At 42.5% G+C, this 24,170-nt stretch overlaps 1 protein-coding gene across 2 annotated transcripts in view; it reads left to right on the top strand.

Annotated features, from left to right (window-relative positions):
• LOC124287699 overlaps positions 1–24,170 on the top strand; it is a 48,313-nt gene that overhangs the window by 610 nt on the left and 23,533 nt on the right. For both annotated transcript variants that reach the window (XM_046725194.1, XM_046724536.1), the window contains exons 2-13: positions 2,860–2,967; positions 4,236–4,356; positions 8,667–8,791; positions 9,381–9,560; positions 17,856–18,041; positions 18,549–18,785; positions 19,694–19,906; positions 20,559–20,750; positions 20,974–21,499; positions 22,112–22,281; positions 22,926–23,087; positions 23,877–24,038. In XM_046725194.1, coding sequence (XP_046581150.1) covers positions 2,868–2,967; positions 4,236–4,356; positions 8,667–8,791; positions 9,381–9,560; positions 17,856–18,041; positions 18,549–18,785; positions 19,694–19,906; positions 20,559–20,750; positions 20,974–21,499; positions 22,112–22,281; positions 22,926–23,087; positions 23,877–24,038 — 2,374 coding nt within the window. In that variant the 5' untranslated portion in view covers positions 2,860–2,867. The remainder of the gene's footprint in view (positions 1–2,859; positions 2,968–4,235; positions 4,357–8,666; positions 8,792–9,380; positions 9,561–17,855; positions 18,042–18,548; positions 18,786–19,693; positions 19,907–20,558; positions 20,751–20,973; positions 21,500–22,111; positions 22,282–22,925; positions 23,088–23,876; positions 24,039–24,170) is intronic.

The following is a 24,170-nucleotide window of genomic DNA, read 5'->3' as shown; positions in this document are numbered from 1 at the left end:
AGTTTAACGTGTTCGCTCGCCACGCCCAAGACCCGGGTTCGATTCCCCACACGAGAACAATATGTGATGGTCATTTATGGGGCCTCCGTGATATTAATGGATCATTGCTAAAAGCGGCGTAAAACTATACTCACTATTTTCTCGAGTAACTGACAATTCCCCAGACTGTTATATATAACCTCTGGCTTAATTGATAATGACTGATTTGTTAACTTACAACCTTAATGAGTCTTCATTGAGGTATTATCACAACATTCAGCTAACTCAGTTTTCACTTACGTGTGTCGTTAAAAGAATTTAATTGAGCTTTGTTTTCATTTTAACGCTGATACTTCGAAATGAGTTCAGCTAGCTGTGATAATACAGGAAAGGACGAATGTAAATGAACGTCCTATGCACGCACACACGCACGCACGCACGCACGCACACACATAATATAATATATGGTTATTAAAGTGTTTCCATTGTTTGTTGAAACTATATCCAGTTAAGGTGGTAACGTCACAACTCAATGTCATTGTGGAATTGAAAGTGCCTTCTACGTAGATGAGGAAGATATTTAGATTGTGGCACTAATGTACTTCCATACTTTACGGATACAATCATCGACAATAACGCTGTGTATACCGCTACTTCTTTCAGTTTTACTTATTCTTCTTAACTTCTCAGTCCAAATAACGTGACCTAAATATTCAGCAAAGGGCGTCCCATATCTAGGTTAGGAAACGTGTACTTAACTGCATTATGCCCAAGGCTTCGGTCGGTGTACGAACACATACTTAAACCATGAAAATATACCGCTGTCAATAAAACCTGTGCGTGAAGTATAGAGAATAACAAGAAAGTAGCCCCGTGTTTATAGCCGTGCCCGGTTAGAATGATCGCGAGGGATTGTACACGATAATGGAGAATTTAATTTAATGGAGAATGTTGCTGTTGCTGTTTAAAGTTCACTGCTGATCTTTTTTCAAAATATGTGAAGCCCATTTCAGGTGTCCCCCGCTGTGATATCGCTGGAATATTGCTAAAAGCGGCGTAAAACTAAACTCACTCACTCATTCACAATGGTGTTGGCAGGTGTTTCCAGTCACTGGTTTGACTGACCCAACGTTCTGGGCGCCCGGATATATACTAAGCAGCAAAAGAAACGTCAATTTATAATTTTCCTGTAAACTGTAAACTCTTTCAATGTTTTGATTGTATATTTTTGACAACATCTCCAACTTTACCTGAGCAAAGACATTCCTTCCCAAACTTAGAATGGAACCCAGGAAATGGTCTCAAACACTCAACCTGATCTCGTTCATGCAACTCATGCTGTACGTGCTGTTTACAAGGACCAGTCCTATAACATAGACCGCTAAACCTGGTTGAAACACATTTGGAGCATCTACATGCTGCAGCAACGTTTCCCGGCCACCAACACCACAAATGATCGCCCCCGTACTTGCAGACCAAGGGTGACCACAAGACGACAAGACCGCCATATGTTGTGCGACAGCATGTACAGAATCCCTTCATGCAGGCATCCGAAACAGCACGCAGGCAGTGGGAACACACGGAAGACCAATCAGTACTGATACAGTATGCCGACGTCTTAACAGCGGGAACCTCCAATGCTCCAACACCAAAACTGGCGATACAGGCAATGGAGAACTGTTCTGTTCACAGATGAGAGTCGGTACTGCAGCTGGCAGAACAACAATATGGCGACGACGTTGGCACCGTTACTCACACAAATGTGTTATGGAAAGAGACGTGTGTGTGTGTCTCTGTGTGTGTGTGTGTGTGTGATGAGAGAGAGAGAGAGAGAGTGAGTGTGACTCTCTCTCTCTCTCTCTCTGTGTGTGTGTGTGTGTGTGTGTGTGTGTGTGTGTGTGTGTGTGTGTGAGAGAAAGAGAGCGCATCATGGTATAGGGTGGATTTGGCCTGAACCAGAGAGTCGGTCCGGTGCTGTTCCAAAACCTTGCTCCAGGGAGAGGAGGCGGCATCACAGCGGTGCACTACATCGACCAAGCTCTCAGACCACATTTCGCATATCACCGGAACAACATCTTCCAGCATGATAACGGATGCTCCGGATGCTCCGCATGATGGTTAACAGTTGGCACCCACCTTACCCTATTCACGATCTGTGACACCTCTTCATACCTGTCACGTGCATAGCTGACCTACATTGACGAACGTTGACCTTTATGACCCAACACTGCCGCTGTTACAGGTCATTGGCTGTCTCCCTCTGCAAGCAGTCTGCGTTCTGCTGTTTATTTTGTTGACAGTTACATAGACAGATTCTTTAATACAAATGCATAAAATCGGTGATTTACAATGTGATTAGGTTGTCTGACAAAACATCCACTTGCACAGTTTGAGATCGATTGGATCATTGGATGAAGAGATATTTACAAAAACCGGGTCCACATGCATTTCATGCCAAACTATACACGGGTCATCCTACAGCAGCAGAACGGTGTCAACATTATGCAGTGGACAGTCCTTTGTCCTGGTTTACACCCATTTGAACATCTTTGGGATGGAATTCAGAGGAGACTGAAAAATGTCATACCAAGGCCGAACACAGCCGATTAATTGCGCCAGGCCATTCTCGGAGTGTGGTTCAATCGATTGGTGCACTCCATGCATAGACGGTGTGCTGCAGTTATTGCCGCTCGTGGTGGTCACACTAGATACTGAAGTCAAGGGTCTGAATGGACTGAATGGACTATGTAATTTTGAATTCGTACTGACGTTTTGTTTGCTGTTGAGTATAGTTATAACAATGCTACCTGTCAGGTTAAGCAGCATTTACACCGCTTCCTTGTTGACATTTTTATAAATATTTCAACGCGACTGTTCCAGATCGGACAATGTGGTCGTCACATTATTATGTCCTGCTGTTCAGCCTTGCCTTGGTCACTGTCGTGGACTGCTGTGGCAGAGGCAGACGTAGAAGACCACGCCCTCCAGGTAATGTGAATATTATGAAGCTCGTATTACCCTTTATACAATTAACATTAACACAGGAAGTGAACTGACGTCACAACCGTGTCATCCCCATGTCATGTATTAAAGTTATGCAATCTCAATACCATCAGATATTTTCTCTCGATACCTCTGTGTAATGACCTGACATGTCCTCCTTATTACTCTGTCAGGGCAAGAATGAACGAAATTCTAATCTATCTCTCTGGCTTCTTAGGTTCAGCGGATCAGATGTTAGCATTTTAAACTATTTTGCTTCATCTGTATGCCACATCGATTCGAAATTCTTAATCTTAACATAGGAAAACCGTCATCGAAGACAATTTTCCCTTCAGTTCCCATTTGTATGCAGTTGCTATGCAGAAATAACATCAAAAACACCTATGCAGAAGCGCAGTCTTTATTACTTCCATTCGGAACTGTCCGTTTTCGCGAAATCAGATATGCTACTTCGAATACTAGGCTAGTTTTAACCCCTTATTTTAAAGCAATGCTGATTGGCTTGTTAGAAAGTGCACGTGACATACCGTGGACGTGTCCTCACATGATCATGTAAAGAGGAAAAACGTTCATAGGTACACATCTGATTGTTATGAGGTAGCATTTCCGCATCATGGCGACGAACTGATCTCCCATAGAGAGTTTTGGAATGGCGATTGTAAATGTGGTTTCCTGCCTACAGTGGCCCAGGCTCTCAGTGTTTTGGTTTGCTCGCAAACTGAGTGTGATATGGTTTCTGAATGAATACTACCATTGATACTACACTGTCTATCTGGGGCGGTGGGGTAGCTCAGTGGTTAAAGCGTTCGCTCGTCACGCCGAAGACCCGGGTTCGATTCCCCACATGGGCACAATGTGTGAAGCCCATTTCTGGTGTCCCCCGCCGTGATATTGCTGGAATATTGCTAAAAGCGGCGTAAAACCATACTCACTCACTCACTGTCTATCTAGAACCCTGTTGTAAGAACCCATGAAGATCCGGGTAAGCAGTAACTAAAGGTATTGTGTGGTCAGGCTCACATGTCATCATATCCCAATTGCTTAGATCGATGCTCATTCTGTTGATTACCCGATTGTTTGGTTCAGACAGTCACCATATAGCTGGAATATTGCGATTGCGTTATACAACAAACCAATCAACCATCCATATACGGCCGACTCCCTATCCACACATTTTTAAAACAGAACTTAGCTTCGTTGTTGTCCGGGTTTGCTGTTAATGAAATATGATATAATTATTTTTTTCCTTTTAGTGAACCGCTCTCCAAGTATCTCTTGTCCCTACATCGGCGACGTCAGGGCACCGGCGTCGAAGACGTCGGCGTTTGTGACATGGGGGAGTCCATCTGTCAGCGACGACCACGGCGGATGGAGGTAAGTTCTCAGCTCGGGGTGTCTGAAAATGCCGTTTACCCTTAATGCGGAAACATGTTACGGGGCAATGACATAAGCTTCTGATTAATGAGACACTGAAAACGAGGAAGTTTAGGTAGCATGGTGGAGTGTGGTCCTGTGCATACAGCTCGGGTCACAAATCAGTTCAAGTTAAGCAACGTTGAGCGCGGAGATTCCTTGGATGGGTGACCGTGCGTGACTGCCTGACTCCTGAGAGTTTCTAGGACTTCAGTCCTGCAGCACAAGTGATATACATGTGGTCTCGCCTTAGGCAAGTGAGTTTGTTGCCTCTCTTCACTCAGCAGAAAATGGGTACCCGGTGAAATAAGTCAGGAGACTATAAACCTCTTGCGTCTCACAGCCAGCTTGGGTTATCCGGGGTAGTGATGATCAGATTGTATGTTAGCGCTTTGGAGGATGAGGATGATATCAGATTTCTTAATCTCGGATCTCTGTTCCATGTTGATTCATTCTGTCAGACAAGGAGGTCGACGGATGAAAAAATTAATAGGTTCGGAAAATAGGTTAGTATCACAATGTAAAGTTTGGGGCTTTCACATTGTTAATGGAAGAAAGCCAGCGGATAGTGATGGTTCTTTTAATTTTATTGGGAATAATGGTACGCGTGGAGCGTGGTGGGCGAGCTGGTTAAGGCGCCAGGCTAGTGATCCAGCGGGCATGACGTGTCGGGGTCGAGCCCACCTATGACCGCGTGTAAAAACCTTGGAGTCAACTTTGTATGCAGACTCTTTCAGTGTTGTCACAACCCCTAGTGTACAGTACACAACCCTGTGCACTTCAAAGAACCCACGAATCCGTTGGTATATGACCAGATGGTGGCCACATGAATACGTGCAAACACCTAGGTACGAGGACAGCAACGTGCAGTAAACTTGTAACTATGTGTCCCAGTCCACCAAGCTGTGAATAGGTAACTGATAAAGATGGGAAAGCCACACTAACTCGATGCGCCTTGTGGCAGCAAGAGTTGTATCCTCCCCAGGTAGTTGAGATTGATAATAAGATGTGCCGTTGAGACTGACACTGGCGTGGATATGTGCGCTATATAAATATCCAATAATAATAGACTATTTCCTTGCACCAACTAGTCGGTTTTCGTTACTAACGGATATGTGAGTATATTCTTCCACAGTGTCGGATCATTTACCTATATCATGCAGTTTGAACCACGAATCTACGTCTATTTATACTACGGCTTCAACTGATATTCCATCTTTTGATGTACCTTTAGAAGTTTCGATGGAAAGATGGGAAGAATATCTTTGGTGTTAATTTTAATTTTTTCATCCCTTCTTGCAAAGATTTATGTTAATGGTGCGGTTAAAAAAATTATGTCAGCTTTTCTGCTTTGCTGGGGAAAACTTTAAATCTAACAGGGCGTTGCTAAGGATGTTATTTAAAAAGAACACCGATTTAGTTACATGAAGAATGTTCTTCTTTTTTAAACCGTAGGAAATAAAACACTTTAGAAATACTACGTATGAACAGAAACAGAGTCAATATCAATCAATACTTGGAGGCCAAACGTATTTTCCGGCGCATTTGTAACGAAAAAAGGACACATTCATTGCTTGAAATAATTTGTCAGTTGCTGCAAATAATAAAAACCCAGAAACCTTTGGAAACAACTGAAATGTCTCATTGCTAGTAAACGTGATGGAAATGATATAACACCAAGTGAATGGTTTACATACTTTAAATATCTTTTAAATACTTCTGATCACGATGTTACACAATTTGATCACGATGTAGCACATTTTCTTGAAGCTCATGATAGTTTTCCATGTGAGAAATGTTTAAACATTGATATGTTATCAGGCACCAACAGCTACGAGGAAATTGTTAAAGCGATTTCTGATATTAAATTGTTGCACGTAACCTGGGATAGATGGCCTTCCACTTGAATTCATAAAGAATGCACCTTCCCTTGTTGATCATTTATATGGATTGTTTAATCGTAGATTCAGGACTATTTCCCTCTGCTTGGAATGTTGCTTTACTGGTACCTATATAGAAGCAGGGAAATATGTCTGATCCCAACAATTATCGAGGAATATCCACATTGAGTGTCATTGTTAAAGGATTTACTTGTGTTCTTGAAAGAAGACTGCATACCTGGGCCGAGTATAATGATTTACTTAACGAAGGGCAAGGAGGTTTTACAAATAATTATTCTACCACAGATGATATGTTCTCACTCTGTTTATTATTTCATAAGTACTTGGATAAAGCAAAGCATCGTTTTCATGTAGCCTTCATCGATTTCGATCTTATTGATAGGAAAAACTGTTATATCTTCTACTTGAAAAGGGTGTAAGCGGCAAGATGTATACGATCATTAAGAATATTCTTGAAGTTTTTTGTAACAAGTGGGGTTTTGAATGAAATCTGGATAAATCTAAGGTGGTTGTTTTTGGAAACGAGGGACGTGTTAAGAGGAATGAAAAATGGTTCTTTAAAGGTTAACCTGTAGAGGTCAACCTTTATTATAAATACTTTGGAATTGTATTTTCATCTGGTCTAGTTTAGTCCAGAGCCGGTGAAACTCTATCTGTACACAAACGTGCATGTTCCCTCTGTTTCAACTGTTTACCAAGTATCAAAGTATGTCTTTATCTATTGCTCATAATATATTTGTCAGTAAGACATTACCAATTTTAACCTATGAAAGTGAAATTTGGGGCTATACTTATAGAACGAGTATTGAAAAGGTTCATGGCGAGTATTTTAAAATTTGTCAATCAGTAAAAACACTGCATCATGTGTGTACTTGGGGAAATTTGCAGATATAATTTGTGTGAGCATTATTCTTCAAGGTGTATGGAAATATTGGTGCCAAAGTATCCGTATGAACCAAAATAGATACCCAAATGCCTGCTATAGTATCATGAAAATCTATGATGACAACTGGGGCACAAACTGGGTTTCACATGTTCGAATGCTTTTATGTACTACAGAATATTCATATGTCTGGATAGCCCAAGATTGTGGTGATGTAAATCGCTTCATGTTAGATTTTAAACAACGTTGTATAGATATTAAATATACAACACTGGAATAATAAAATAATCAGCTCATCATTTTTTATGAATTACGGTACATTTAGGTCACTTCTTAAGCCTGAACTGTGGCGCATTAAATAAAGATCTAATGTGATGTCAATGACATAATCTGAACATATAAACACAACGTCTTTCACAGATAATGGTTCCATATAATGAATTAATTTGTAACAAATGTAGTGCTTGAAGATGATATATCAGATGTTGCTAAATTAATATCCATTTTATAACCAATGCAGATCCCAATGTATTCCAGCTTGTTTCTACAGCCCACCTTCAATTGTCAAATTTCGAGCCCTTATGAAGATGCAAAATATCAATGTTCTCAAAGGGATATGTATATTCCTGAAGCAGAATCTAAGTCAACATGATTGTATTATCATTTATTATGTTTCAACTCTACACGCCATGACAATGCTGTATTACCAATTGTATTCTTGGCCACATGTCCTTCAATTCTGAATAAAGTAATCTAAGCTTTGAGCGTGCCCCTCCGTGATGTGTCTTTCAGCTCATTACTGTAGGTTATTGTCCTCATATTGTTAACGTACTTGGCCCATTCTTGGCCTATCCGCCATGCCTGATCCGTCATGCCTGATCCTTCCAACTGACCTTGGCAGAATAACCAATCGGCACAGATGTTGCAATTATGAGAACATATGCACTCATGTTTGATGTTGGCTGAAAACAAACAAGAAATACTTCTTCGATTGTGATTTTATGCAGGTGTTACAGTTGTTTCTGTACTGTTAGATTGCAGAGTCTCGGGTAGTGTTTTCAGTCTAGTAACGTTTTGATACTGTTTGTAATTTTGTGTTAAATTCCAAGTATTATCTTTGTTTTACCCAGCTGATACGGTTTGTAATTCGTATTCAAATCCGAGTATATTCTTTGTTTTACCCAGCTGATACGGTTTGTAATTCGTATTTAAATCCGAGTATATGCTTTGCTTTACCCAGGTTATACGGTTTGTAACTCGTATTCCAATCCAAGTATATTCTGTGTTTCATCCATCTGATACGGTTTGTAATTTTGTGTTCAAATCCGAGTATATTCTGTGTTTTACCCTTCTGTTATAGTTTGTAACTTTTGTGCTCAAATCCAAATATATTCTCTTGTGTTTACCCATCTGTTTACTGCATCATTTAGATTAAAGTTTCTTCTTATAAACAAGAATTGTCTAGTTAATGATAATCATTATTGTAGGGTCAGTCAGAAGAGTGGGAGGTCGCCGGGTTCCATGTTCCCTGAAGGGACCCACCATGTCGTCTACCAGGTGGTCGACAGAGGCGGACTTACTGCAGTTTGCACCCGTACCTTCACCGTAAGAGGTTGGACTTACTGTTATTTCCTAAGGATATGCAATAATATAGTTCGATAGATATGATGTAAGTGACGAAAACCTTGTAAATTCATCTCTACGAGGTACAACTCGCCAAAATATTCGTTGAATAGAAATATGATTGGTTGTCACTCTTTGATGTACTGGACAGTCCGATCCAATGAAAACTCTCATATAAGGTCATCTGGTATTGGCCCGCCCAACGAAGCGATCTTAATACATGAGTACAAGAATACAGTTTTTCGCTTATAGAAATATACAACTGAAATGGAATTGTACTCATTTAAGAAATCGAACCAGGATCTTCAGCAAGACAAGTAATCGCAGTAACTCATAAGCTGCCCTTCCGCCCCTCTAAAACAGAGATGGTTGCCATTCTTGTACATCATATGGCAGGCAACAGTTATTATCAGGTGTTTCAATGGGGCACACTCCAGTTCCCCTTAACCCCCAAAACGGGGATTCCATTTAACTGTTATCCGCTTCATATCCTCCAGTTGGGATTTTCCCTCATCCAATGAGGATTTCCTGTAACCATTATCACTTGCCCAGTCTCAAATGGGTGTTCTCCGTTACAGTTACCAGATGCAGAAGTCACTCGCGTCCACGTAATGGTCAGATGAACTGCGATCGCTTGGACAACATCTACGGCACGACCTGCAGGTTCTCATGCGACTTCGGCTACTATCGGGACGGGATGGCTTCATCGACATGCCAGTCAAACGGCAAGAACCAGTACAGAACCCCGACGTGCAAAAGTAAGTGTAGATTCTCTGCATGATACACCAGTCTTATATTCACTCAGTATTGACGCCCAGGACAGTCTCCTTTTTTCAAACCCGTGACCCGTCAATCCGGGTTAGAATTGGTCTTCAGTACCACATGCTTGTCGTAAGAGGTGACTAACGATATTGGTAGTCAGGCTCTCTGATTTGGTTGACACACGTCATCGTATCCCAATGGCGTAGAACGATGATCATGCTGTTGATCACAGGATTGTCTGGTCCAGACTCGATTATTTACAGACCGCCGCCAAAAAGCTGGCATATTGCTGAATGTGGCGTTAAACAACAAACCAACCAACCAACTTTGTTTCATATGTTGTTGACATCAGGTACATCATATGCCGATAGCTCTTTTAAGCTGTAAAATGCATCACCAAGTCTTCATAGAGACCATGCACCAATGTTTGGAGGTTAAGGTACACAGGGTATTGTGATTTGTGTCGTTATTGAAACTGAGATTTGATAAGGAAAAGTGTAAGCTAACAGATGTATTGCATCGTAAGGCTTGAATCAAACTTGCACGGCAGGGCAATTCAACCTAGCTTTTGCTCTTTGATGCCATACTTACAAAGATGATGATGTCGTAGTCATCTTTATGTGTAGAACTTGAACCGCTCGATGGGTTGTTCTTTGACTTTCTGTGTTCATGACCAGTAGATTCAATCTTTGGTGACCTTAGTGTATACATTTGGTGTCAAATGTGGAAGCTTTCAGTGAAAACCTGATTTGTTCGAAGGGAAATTTGGATTTTTTTAGCAACTGTTCGACAGACTTTGCAAATAATAGGAGACAAATGGTTTAAAATATCAAGCTGTTTCAATATGTGAGTACAGCAATCGGAATGGCAAAATGTTTTACGAAGATAGATCCATAATCCGACTGAAACATATTTCTTCAAATATGTGCGTGCGTACGTACGTGTGTGCGTGTGCACATGCGTGTACATGCGTGCCTACGTGTGTGTGTGTGTGCACGCGTTCGTGTGTGTGCGTGCGTATGTGTGTGTTTTTGCCAGTTGTTTTCAAAGATGTGTCAAAGTGTGCCAATATCCTATCAAAGATAATGGAATATCTGAGAGCGCATTACGTTATGAACCGTAAATTCAAGGATGTATCCACCGAGCGACTATTTCATAACGGTTTGATTTTGTAACAAAAACACAAGCAGTGAAATATTTTCAAGAACAGTAACATTTTTGCCAACATACTTTACCTAAAATGATTCTCTGTTTCCTCATGCAGAGAGGACACACTTAAATTACGTGACGCACTAGACCGTCCGGCCTTTTGAGGATATCTGCACGGTATTCAAAACTATAGTTTTAAGCAAGCGCAGAATAGTTACGAAACCACAATTATGTCACATATGTACCATGTTTTTTAATCGAAAGTTCTCGATATTCCAAATACGTGTTTCTGATTGCGAAGTAATTTCTGAACTTACGATATGATTATGAACATTAGGAGAAAGGATCGAAGTACCAAAAACTCTAAATTAAAAAGAAATGATAATTGGAATAACGAGTAAACAATTAATGTATACACGACAAAATGGAATCTTTTGGTTTTTGTAATAAATATTTCGAATATATATCGGAAATTTTTTAAAAATAAATAAATAATTCATGCACAGAGAATTCTCACAATCTATGCTACCGATGTATCGCCATTAGGCTTTCGCAAATAGTGACCCTTGTACACAGAGACAATATTTCAAGTAAACACAGTGCAATATTACAATGGCTTTAGTCACACGGAAATAGACAATTAACGATTTGACCAGTTTCAGACGAACATCACCACGTTGTGTTCTTTTCAAGTGTCATTTGATATGTATGTTTAGCTTTCCTTGCATGTAATAGTTTCTAAGCACGAAACAAGTGGACGCAACTCAGTGATTCTATTGTGTGCACAAATAACATTATCATGTGGGTTAATTTTCGGAAATGGATAGATGTATAATTTTCTCTACAAGAACATATTGTTCGTTAAAGACACCGGGCTTGTCTCTCGTTCTGGTTGCAAAATTTATGTGATCCAAAGGACGAAGTTAATCAGCATGTTCAAACTGTATTTGCATCGACTGATCTCAAGACACCAGCTAATGTTCAAATAATAAGTTGTTTCTTTCTTAATCCAAAATCAGAAAGTACCATTTTACCCAGATGCTCTATGTAGTATATAAATGTAATTTTTCAAGTAAAATTGATATTTTTATACTTATCCTGACTCACGATCTTTTGCTTATCTCCCTTTCCTTTTCGAATGGTAGCGGAACACTTGAATCCCTTTGAAGTTCCCGAAGCGGACGTAAAAATACACTCACCTACGAGTTACCTCCCCTTTGCCCTTTTCCCGCGCAAGCAGTTATGTGACCAGCCTTACTTGTCACTCTCTCCTGATTTTCTGCCCATGCACTTGGATCTGCTGTGAAATCCAAAGTGTCTCCAGCGGGGAGGTTGAGAGGGTTTCTCGTCATAAGTCAGGATAAGTATAAAAATATCAATTTTACTTGAAAAATTACATATTTTTTCTTATCCTGACTCATGATCTTTTGCTTATAGAATCCGACGAATTGGTGGTGGGTTCGTGGATTCATTAGCTGTCCTTAGATACGTCCTGTACGTCCTTTACACCACGCACGCACTCACTCACGGACCACTTTCTTGTCTTACTTTAGTCTCAGACAAGGTGAATCATGTTTATTCATGTGACTACAGATAAACTAGTATCTTCTTATTACTAGATATCTCATAACAACCCATAGATTATGATAAGATCTTTATCATAAATGAGTTGCAGAGCCAGTGTTGACGCCAGTGCTCTGACTTCGTGTGGGTTTGAAGCTCTAGGAGGTTCTAGTCCTGCTGCTTTATAGGCTCTCAATATGACGGCTCTCATCCAGAATGATATGGTCGTTCTTGAGACTTCTGCTGATGTCTCTGTTGATAATGGGATGAACAGGCGCTTAATGTTTTGTCTCCTTGTCTCAGTGTTTTGAAGATATATCTTCAGGGCTCTGACCGGACACAAGGATAGGTCTTCTATATCCTCTGGGCCGAGGATTGTAGATAGCGGTGATACGTGGAACTGTCTATCTGGTTGACCAGGTAGTTGGTTCTTGGCAATGAAGTCCCATCTAAGTCCTAGATGAACTGCAACATGTCGAATCTAGTTCGACCAAAGTCCAGCGCATGTATCTCTGAAATTCTAGCTGCTGTGGCTAGCGCAAGCAGGAACAGAGTCTTCTGTGTCAGCAGCTCGAGGGTAGTCTGGTCTAGAGGTTCGTAGGCATCACTCGTAAGATGACGTAGAATTACATTCAGATCCAAAGCCGGAGCTCTGAACTTCTTTTGCTGGTCCTCCAGTTTAAAGATCTCAGCAGAGCAAGTAATTCTGGTACTTTCGTCAAATTGATGCCTGTTTTCATGGTAATCACTGTACTGCGGGGTATGTAGATAATGTCGAACCTTTCAGATGTCTGGTCTGTCTAAGATGACACAGATATTCCGCCACTTGAGGATGAGTAGCGTTCATCGCAGTGAAGCCTTTCCGCCTTGCATAAGTCTCAAACTTCAGCCATTTGTCATCATACAGGTTATGAGTAGATCTGCGCAACGCTAACGTTACTGCCTTGGCTGCCCTGGCGGAGTATTCTCTTTTCTTCAAACATGTTTTGATACGGTTCACACGTGTAGCTGGAACACTGTCGAGTTCCCGTGGACTTGATTGCCCGACTTCTGAGATCTTCTATTACGTCTAGGATCCATACTCTTGCTGGCCAGTATGGCGCGATCAAAGTCAGTTGTAGCGCCTGTGTCTGTTTGATCTTCAACAGTACTTACGGAAGTAATATCGGTGGTGGAAACGCGTAAGCGTTTAGTCCTTCCCAAAATATGCTCAGTGCATCTGTTGCCCAGGCTTGAGGATCTGGAACTGGTGAAACAAACGTCTGTAGTTGTTTGTTGAACTTCGTGGCAAACAGGTCTATGCATGGGGATCCTTTTTCCCTTATGATGAGCCGGAACTCTTCTGGATGGAGTATCCATTCCGTAGGTGACAGGTGCAGTGGTGGGGAGAGAGCGTCTGCAAGTACGTTCTTGTCTCCGGGTATGTGACACGCCTTTATCCAGATGTTTGCTTCCTCCGTGATGTGGAACAACTGGAATGTGAGCTGTAGCAGGCTTGGAGACCTTGTGAATCCTTGCCGATTTATGGAGAATGCCACTGTAGAGTTGTCTGTGTGGACCCTCAGCATTCTGTTGTTCAGCGAGCTCGACCATAGTTGTAAGGCGTTGATCACGGCTTTCATCTCCAGCAGATTGATGTGAAGATGCTGCTCTATTTTGGACCACCTTCCTGATGCAACTTGACTGTTGAGATACGCACCCCAGCCCTGCATCGAAGCGTCTACGTAGAGATGTGTGTCGAAGGCCGGCTCTTGTAAACAGGTCCCTCCGCAAACGTTCGACCTGTGCGTCCACCACAGTAGATACCTCTTGAGGTTGTCTGGCAGCAAGATAGGGTCGACGCTGTCTAGATGTTTTGTCAGGAACCGTTGCAGCGGTCTTAGTTGTAATCTTCCTGTGTGAGTCAAGTCCTGCGGCGAGGTTAGTAGACCGAGTAGAACTTGCCATGATCACACTGTTAACGGAGAGATGACTGCTGGTGGAACCTTGGCTTGTATCTTGACCCAAGGATCTTCTGGGACGTCAATACGATTCTGTGTTGTGATAAACCGTATCCCCAGAAATTGCAGATCTTGTTTTGTTTCCAACTCTGACTTCAAAAGGTTCACCAGCCGTCCTAGTTGAGTGAGCAATTTGATCGTGAAGTTCAGCTGTAGTCTGAGTTGAATGGCATCTTGGTGAACCTGAATTCTGTCGTCCAAGATGAAGGCATTGTGTAGACCTCGATGATGTAGATATGCGACTATAGGCTTGGTTACTTGTGTGAATAGCAACAGAGCCGAAGATATTCCAAATGGTAGGACGTTCCATTGGAAGTGCTGCCCTCTGAATAGGAATCGTAGATACTTTCTTGATTCCGGGTGTATGGGGATGTGTAGATACGCATCCTGCAGGTCTATGCTGGCCATGTAATCTGCTGGACGGACGAGTAGTCTGAGTTGAGGTAGGTGGATCATTCTGAACGTCTCTGGTTTCAGTAGATAGTCTTTGTTGAATTTGCGCATGTTGTAAATCAGTCTGAACTTCTCCTTGGAGTTCTTCTTGGGTACTAGAAAAATTGGGGAATAGAAGCCTGGAGTGAGATGATGCTGATCTATTATCTCTACCGCCTCCTCCATAAGTAGTGAGTCGATGGCTTCTTGTAGTTTGTCTGCCTGTTCCTCTGCATAGTCGAAGGCCATCGGGCTGAGGGTTAGCGGAGGTGTGGCCTTGAGTTGTACTCTGTATCCTTCTCTTAGTACTTGGGAGACGTAGTCGTCCTCTAGTATTCCCCTATTTTTCCAGTACCTTTGTAGACGTCCACCCACTGTCGACGGTTTTACAGGAACGGGTGGGGGTGGAAGACTCCAGTCGTTCCAAACCTTGATAGCAACGTCTAGTTCCTCTTGATCCTCTGGGAGTGCGGCCTCTCCCTGAGTTTCCTCTGTAATTTCCGGATGGGCGACGAAAAGATCCTTTGCCGCCTCTAGAGCTGGGGTACTTCTTCTCCTTTGCCTTCTGTATGCCGGAATATTTGGACTTGCTGTTATACTTTTGCGAAGTATGACGGATGACGTTGGCCAGAGTATCTATGGATTTTATCATCATAACTTCTCTAGAGTCGTGCGTAGCTTCCTTAGCTACATCTTCTATTTGTCCTCCAAAGATAGTAGGCACCTCCCATGGAGCTCTCAGTAGCGGTTGGGTGAATCTATCACTCCATGAACAGGATGCAAGTAGCCCTTGTCTGCGTAGTAAAGTGAGACCTGCAGATATAGATGCCAGATGGTCCGATAAAAAGTATTGGTTCTTCTTCTGTGTTATGAGGGCCCAATATATCATTCTATCCTCTTCCGAACTTAAGTTCTGGAATTTATTGATCAATGCTTAATTGATGGCTCTGGACCTGGCCAGCCGAAGAAGGATCTCCTTGTAGCAGTATCAAGTTGAGATAACTTTATATCTTCCACTTTATACATCTTGTTTCGGGAGTCGTTGACTAACTTTATGTTATCATCCCATTCAGGCGCCTTTGTAAATGGATCCATATGATGTAAGGGGAATCTCTTCACATTAAATGATGGCAGATGCTGACTCTGGTACTTGGATGCTTTCGCGAAAGCTGTGCATAGGTTAGAGGGTACCTTGGATATAGGTTCAATCGGAGGGATAGTGACGGAGTCAAAGTCGTCGTTACGCATCATATAAGTGTAGACTTCATCTTCATCCTTAGAAGGAGACTCCAAGTTCAACCCGTTGGCAATCTACACTGTAACCTCTGAGTCTGGGAAGACGAAGTCTGCTTGCTGATCCAAAGTCTCCTGATTATTAGTGCTAGGCCTCTGCAACTCATCCATCTGTGAACCTGTATCCCTTCTCGAACCTTCATCATCCTTTCGCGAACCTCTATCTGAAGATACCTCCCTATGCGAACGTCTATCTTGAGAGTGCTCTCTTTGCGAACCTCTGTCTGTAGATTCATCTCTTCGCAAACCTCTGTGATGTGAGCTATCCCTTCGTGAACGTCTGTCGCTAGATGTATCCCTTCGCGAACTTCTGTGATGTGAGCCTTCTCTTCACGAACCTCTGTCTCATGATGAGTGACTTCGCAAACGTCTGTGAGAGATATGAGATCTCGATCTAGAGCGGCTAGGTGTAGGAGATGGATCCTTCAGTGTTCTCGAACGTTGAGGGTTTGTGGATGTAGAACTGTGAGTAGGCATCCCATCTCTTCTATCCTCTTCCAAGATGACAGAGTCGTCCGACTGTGGAGACCTTCGCAAAGGTGTACGTTCGCCAACGTAGTCTTGAGACGTAGTTCTATGAGGAGTAGGTTCGCGCAGGTCCGAAGGTTCGCGCAGGTCCGTGGGTTTGTGCACGGTGTCGGTAGATGAGAGGCTTCGCCGAGCCTTCGCTTCTTCCTCGAACCTACGTTCCATCATGGCCATCATCTGGTTGGTGAACTGTCTCATAAATTCGCCCGGGTCAAAGTTCTGCGTTGGTTGAAGCTGCTTTGTTGTAGACGAAGCGTTCGCAAACGCTGATGAGTTCTGCGCCTCAACTTCACTCCATTGAAAAGTAGGTGGTAGTTCGTCAAACAGCTGGCCTGCTGTGACCGTTGCAGGGGACGATCTAGTAGTTTGATTGAGTCGCTGATCTCATAGGTACTTCGGGTAGAAGTAACGGCGGTCATCAAAAACGTCTACTTCATGTGGAGGTAATATCTCTTCGTTGAAGGATTTCTGCTGCGTTGACTTACTAGCATGCGTAGATTTACCCTCCGATCTGGTAACAGATGCTTTCTTCTGCGATGTAGAAGAAGATGACGTCTTTTTCTGAGCCTGAGTCGGAGTCAACTGCGTTGTAGCCGATCTCTTCCTGGCCCCCGTACCAGCAGACTGCCCCTGCAACGCACTAGACATAGCACCAGTATTATGAACTTCAGCAGTAGCAAGCAACATACGGTTTGAAGGCTGATCTCCTGTTTTATCAGCCGTGACTCCCTCACCCGATCCATGGCACGTCTATAGATATAAGACAAATATTGATTAAATTGAAGATTTGATAAATCAACACAATAAGTACAGCGCAAGCTAGAAGAACATGGTTTTATGCACGAAGGGCACTGGGGGTGAGGATCAGCCACGGATAACCTGTGCCTGCAAACACTGCAAGATTTCATGAAATGTAAACAAAGTTACATAACGATGAAATAAAGACACAAATACAAATAATTTGTACACAATTTGTACATATAATACATAGTAGTTATCGCCAAATCCATATACAGCGTAATTTTGAAGAATAGGACCTAAATAAAAAGGATATAATGCCGTATAAGGGACTCCAGTGTTCCACTACCATTCGAAAAGGAAAGGAAGATAAGCAAAAGATCATGAGTCAGGATAAGAAAAAATAAATATGTTAAACATACATGTACGTAATATAAATTATTGATATATATTATCATTAATATCTAAAATGTTATGAGGATTTGACCTTCCATATCACTTTAAGAAACGAACTACAATTGGCAGTATGACTGTATGCTTTGTTTAAACTATGTTTTTCTTATTTACTATATCTCTCGGTCCAACCAGAGAAGAGTTGCGGTTCTCTGGAGATGCCCCCAAACAGCCTGTCCACCATCTGCACCGACGGTAACTACTATGGCAGTGTGTGCACCCTCATGTGTGACTCGAAGAACGGCTACACACCGAGGTACCTCAACTTGGCCACCTGTCTGGGTACCTCAGTCTGGCGCTACCACAACTGGGAATGTCCAGGTAGGTCAAGGAGTATGTCATGTATATGTTAGGACCAGTTAGATCATTTCAGGTTCTTTATCACCAACAGACCAATCCATTCCAACCAAATGAACATGCAAATTCAATTCCGGTTTTGAAAATTTATTTGTGCATTTCACTTTTTCATAAAGCCTGTTCTGACCACAAGTCGTCTTCAATTCCTTCGTTTATTTTAGGAAAGTGGTGAATTAGTCTGGAAATAGGAAATAAAAACACAATGATGAAAAGCAGCCAATCAACACTTATTTATATATCACACGTGATGAAAATCATACCTTTGAAGGCAGTTGATAGGGTGTGCTTTCAATCTGATTCTGGAAGTGTGTGTTTGAATACGTGAGTGCGTGCGTGTGCGTGCTTGTTTGTCATACAGTAAAAACAATTCACATTGAAAATTTGAGATCCCGTATATCTCCTGGGGATGTATAAAACACACGGCAACTTATACGTTCGTCATATACAAATGTTTCTGTGTTACATTTCTAGATACGGAGAAGCCGAAAATCTTGAATTGTCCAGACGGGGAAATAAAGACGTCCAACTCAAGCTACGTCTGGGCGACAATCAGAGCCACTGACAACTCGGGCAAAGTCACCCTGACACAGACAGCAGGTCAAGAGCCAGGGTCAGTGCTCGTGGAAGACATTCAAATCATCGTGTTCGAGGCTGTTGACCCTTCCGGGAACACTGCTCCCCCATGCAAATTCGGTCTCACTTATGAAGGTAATCAATATTCGATATTCACTATAATATAATTAATATACCATTATGTATGTAATGCGAACATGAACAGAGTTAATTAGGGTAGACTGGTGCAGGGAAATGATTGTATGAAATAAAAGTTGATTCAAGCACGTTGCTGGCACAAGGAACTCTGGGAACTCCGACTGATGTATTCTTGTACCAATCGTGGCGACAGGCTATGATGAGGCTGTTTCCGAGTGGTACTTGTACACAAGGACTTAATGCAAGGACTATTTAACAATAAAAGCAACGGAAAACACCTCTTAGGCGGCCATTGTCAGTATTGACACCACGTACCAATACCAGGACGAGGGAATCAGAGGGCGGAAGTGCGGAGAGTTAGACAGAGGGAAGGTTCAGAGTGGGGTTAGTGAGTCTGACAACTCCAAGCAATGGAAGCATACGTATTTTACCATGTGTCAAATTGGAGCAAGTTCAACAAGGACGATCCGACTACTGGGTCACGCGTAGTGGATGCCACGATCGAGTCTCCTAACATCTGTCTTGATCCTTCATCATTTCACTTAAAAATACACACAGTACGGATATCCATTGTATTTGAAACACAGCTGATTAACATGGTTTGCAATGTATCTATATTGTTTGAATGGCCAGAAAAAAGTCCTTTTCCTGGGTCGCAGCACCGTGTTTTAAGGCTCTAGACTACTTCAACAATCAGAACTTAAGGAAGATAATTTTATGGAGAAGTTTACTCCATAAGGTGAATAACATCTTTCACATGATAAAGGCGTAACCATTTACTCCGAAACGTTATGTTCCTCATAATAAAGAAGTTGACATCCATGAAATTATGCTTCTGATGTGTATCACTTCTAAATACCACCCAAAGACCTGATTCAGAATTTGTATGAATATGTTCACTTCAGAACCGTCGTGTGCCGCCCCGGTCTCCGGAGGTGAGGAGTACGACCCAGTGTTCAGTTGCCCGTCTACCAGGCTCACCGTCGGGACGTCGTGTAGCGCCACCTGCCGTCACAGTCGCGTTGTGGGCGCCAAGTATATCCGATGCGAGAGAAGCGACAGCGTCATCCCTGCCTCCACCTGGAAGGGTTTCCGTGATGCATACCCAACATGTCACAGTACGTGCACAATCTTATTGTGGGTATCAGTTTTCGATGGTCATTCATTAAGGTGACAAAATTGTGTTTTCAGTTTGAAGGTTTCAAACTAAGATTTAATACCTTTACTTTCTTTTCGAAGCCAAACATGTGTTCATTTTGGACAGAAGAGTTATTTGCCGTGTAAGGTCGCATCCGTACATGGAAGCAGTATAGAGGGGTTTCTGTCGTAATATGATTATTCCTAATGTATCATATATGTATATGTGGAGCGCAGTAGTGCAGTGGTAAGGAGTCTGCCTATCACGCTGAAGGCCCGGGTTCAAATCCTGGTGGAAGCACATAGGTTCGGGTCCCGAGGTGGGCACATTTGCGTAGTATCGTTCGACAAGATACTTAGATCCACATTGTCTCAGTTCACCCAGCTTTAAAATGGGTACCCGTGAGGATGTGCTGGCAATGTGAGTGTTAATTTCATTGCGCCTAACAGGCAGCATGGCTGTATGGTCCCCAGGGAGTTGAAAAAGTATCGGAAAGTGCGATAGCGTCTTATGACCGGGGATAGTAATTTACTTAGCGCCGTGAGCAGGCAATGTGCCTGGATATGAGCGCCATATAAGCGGACTATTACTATTACTACTACTATTTAAGACTCTCCTTGTATTTTATCCAGAAAAGGCCTGCCCAGATCTTAACTCACCAATCAACGGCGCTTTAGCTTGTGACAAGTTTTTCGGCGGGGAGACGTGTCAGATCCAGTGCAACATTGACTACGACGTGCCGGAACATATGACAAGCGTGAAAACACTCGTTTGTGGGTCTCGTGGTACTTGGCAGCCTATCTCTGAAACTCCGGATTGTACCGGTAAGTTGACGAGTCCTCTCCAGTAGTTACTAAGAACACACAACCCTGCGTGGAGACCAGGTTAGAATCAGTTTATACAAACCTACGTCATACGTGACCTAATCAAAACAACATTGTGAAATATAAAAATATTTATGAAACTACCTCCTTTAACATATATTGGTCTGAAAGAACTTTTGAGATTTTTGTCAATATCAGTTTTCTCTACAATTTTCATCTTCAGCTCTGAAGTTTCCAGACACCTCCAAACTTCCATCTGAACTGTACTACTACATCGGGGACTGCTCCGACAACGGCACCAACTTTGAAATACGCGAAGCGTTCCTAAAGAGCTTGACTGATGCAGCAGTCTATGACTGCCAGGACGGAAGATGTCTGGTCGAGGACGTTGACGTGACATGTGGTCCGGTAAAGGACATAGATGATGGACTTGGTTTGGGTAACGACGACGAATACTACTACTACGACGAATACAACGACGGAGAGGCAGGCGACTACGAAGTTGTTGATGGCACTGATGAAGAAACTGACGAAACTCAGAACGGAAATCTTGATCGGATCTACAGACGAAGGAGAGCTGTTGAAGACGTTCCTATTACCACTGTGGTTTGGACCACTGAAGCTCCTGACAGGGAAGAAGAACGCCGTGTCCAGGATGAAGAGAAAGGGTCAGGCACTGTGAGGAGACGGAGGAAACCAATATATCAGACAAGCATTAAATTCAACTGGGTCTTCAGGAACACCTCCAGGTGTGTAGGAATCTTGCGTACTAAAACTGATTTAAGTTGGAATAGAAAACGTTAACTTGATAGATTGACCCATTTACTGAAGGCAACTCAAGGTACCTTGTAGTTCCGAAGCTTTCAGAACCCCATGATTTATCATTCCATTTGATGTATTGGAATCAGTGAGTTAGTGAGGGAGTGAATATTGTTTAAAACCGCGCGCCTTGAAAATATCCATGGCGAGATCTGATTTACGATACACTCAACACTGTTGTCCATTTGTTGACCGCTGGTGGTGGGTTAGATTCCCAGGATTATGGGAATCATTTCTAGTGTTTTGTGCCCGTACATTCACGTATCATAGGATCAGGAAACATTTCTGACAGTGTATGCACGATACCATTAGCTCCTGCAATTTCAGTTCTTCGGTTATCAAGGTATGTCAACCTAATGTGGGGGGAAAGAACGAAGTGATGCCGTTTAGAGTCGCTTAAAGCTTGGTGAAAGAAAGAAGCAAAATTTGGGCGCATCGGTGATTCGAACCCATAATCCATCTTTCAACACTGCGAGGCAAAAGTGGCGTTTGTCAACCATATTTAACGTTTTGCTGCAAGACGGATTGCGGTTTTTTTTCAGTCCTCAAACTCAGGAGGAGGTAACCGAATTTGTGGACAAAGCGCTGAGTTCACTACGGTTGTCGATGCAAGGCAAGAGACAGGCTAGGTTTGTCGAGAGATCCAGGGGTAACCTCACCTTCGAATGCGGCCTAGGAAAAGTATTTGCCAACAGCTCGGAATTACTTTGTGGTAGGGACCCTCTTCTACTTAGAGTGTGAGTTTAGTTTTACGCCGCTTTTAGCAATGTTTCAGCAATGTCACGGCGGGAACACCAGAAATGGGCTTCACACATTGTACCAATGTGCGGAATCGAACCCGGTTCTTCGGCGTGACGAGCGAACGCTTTAACCACTAGGCTACCCAATGCCACTCTTCTACTTAGTATTCTACCGTATTAACAGCAGAAGTAATGTTAATGTTTAGGTGAACTTGTGTCGAACTCATGGTTGTTTCAGACAAACAGCATGGTTCTCGCCTGTTCCTACATTATTCAATATTATTTTACCTGTGATGTGTTGAATCGGATGTATCGAATTACGGTTGTCTCCAGCTCATATTGCACTCCCGATCATGGACGTCGAGCGCAAATTTGCTCGACATTTCTTTCATTTTCATTGTTCGTTTGTTGCATATTCTACGTGTTATTCATTCTTCATGCAACAGTTTTGGTTTGCGTCGAATTACGGATAAGTCTGAGTACTTACGTTGGTCCCTCACCTTCGACACAGTGGTGTTTGTGCTTAGTTAAGACACCACACGAACATAATAGTTATGAATGTATAAGCAGACAACAATTACAGTTTATAGTGATAAAGTGTCCATTGTTGTTACAGTCGCTTGTCCACGTGGGACGTTCCACAACCAGGAAGTGGACATTTGTGAGGCGTGTCCTGTCCACACCTACTCCGACACCAGTGGTCAGACAAGGTGCACTCCGTGTGGTCAGATGAAGGGTAACAAAAACAATGGAAGTAAATCTAACCTGGACTGTATCGGTAAGTGGCGATCATGGTGCATTAACCACACACAAAAGAGAATTTCACAGTGCTATTATGATACAATATTCAGTAATTAACGATCCAAGGAATTTTCGTCTGTTTGTAAAATAATATGTAAACACGATCACGTCATTCTTCGAAGTTGATGAAATTAGACAGAACATCGTGAAGCATTCAGCAGGATGATGAAATATTCAAATTAATTTACATATTGAGCTAAAAATATGCACGGATAATTCCCTCGTGCTCAGACGCTCCAATTTGCTGTGCAGAGTTGCGCCCCTTATTCTTTAGGATTCACTGCTTTCCTCGGGAAATGAGGGATATAGCATTCGTAACTACTCGTGTCACTTTCAGTAAGTTTTTTATGTCGTTAAGAAATATCAGTAACAAGATAATTTTATAATCACGGAAATGATAATGAAAATCGATATTTGACCTCAATTCACATTTTACCAAGCGCGATTGATTGGTTTGCCACGATTCTTGGCTATAATGGCGTACTATTCAGGTACGAGTCTTCTTGTATGTCACGGAAAGAGACGTGTAGTTCTTCTTGTATCTCACGGAAAGTAGTTACGGCGAGTAGTTACGAATGCCTGCTTCACCGAATGTTTCAGCCTGATTCCCCGGATATGCTGCGCTACGCTTCAACAGCGTAGCGCAGCAGATCCCTGGAACCAGGCTGTTTCAATTCAAAGTGAGATTTCAAATGTTATTTATTGCCTACTACAGCAACAGTTGAAGCTATTTCATGTGTCATACAATCCGGTTGTTTCCAAACAGACAAGTGCCAGCCAGGGCATTATTCCGCGACGGGACTTTCGCCCTGCACCCCTTGTCCACTTGGTAAAATCCAGCCGGAACCATTTAGCACACAGTGCATTCCCTGTCCATCGGATTCGTCCACTGCCACTATGGGGAGTTCAAGTTACGATGAATGTGTCGGTGAGTTCGATACAAACCTAATGATTGTTCACAAATACGTATCTACTAAAATGACAGTTTATTAAATGATAAATACCTTCTGTTGTGGTTTATATGGTCTAGACAAGGCAATACAGTAGGTAATCCTGGTTT

Source organism: Haliotis rubra, unplaced genomic scaffold, assembly GCF_003918875.1.
Source record: "Haliotis rubra isolate DU_JTF1 unplaced genomic scaffold, ASM391887v1 Scf1, whole genome shotgun sequence".
Classification (NCBI taxonomy): Eukaryota; Metazoa; Mollusca; class Gastropoda; order Lepetellida; family Haliotidae; genus Haliotis; species Haliotis rubra.
Note: the sequence above shows the minus strand (reverse complement) of the source record. Positions and strands in the feature narration are given on the sequence as shown.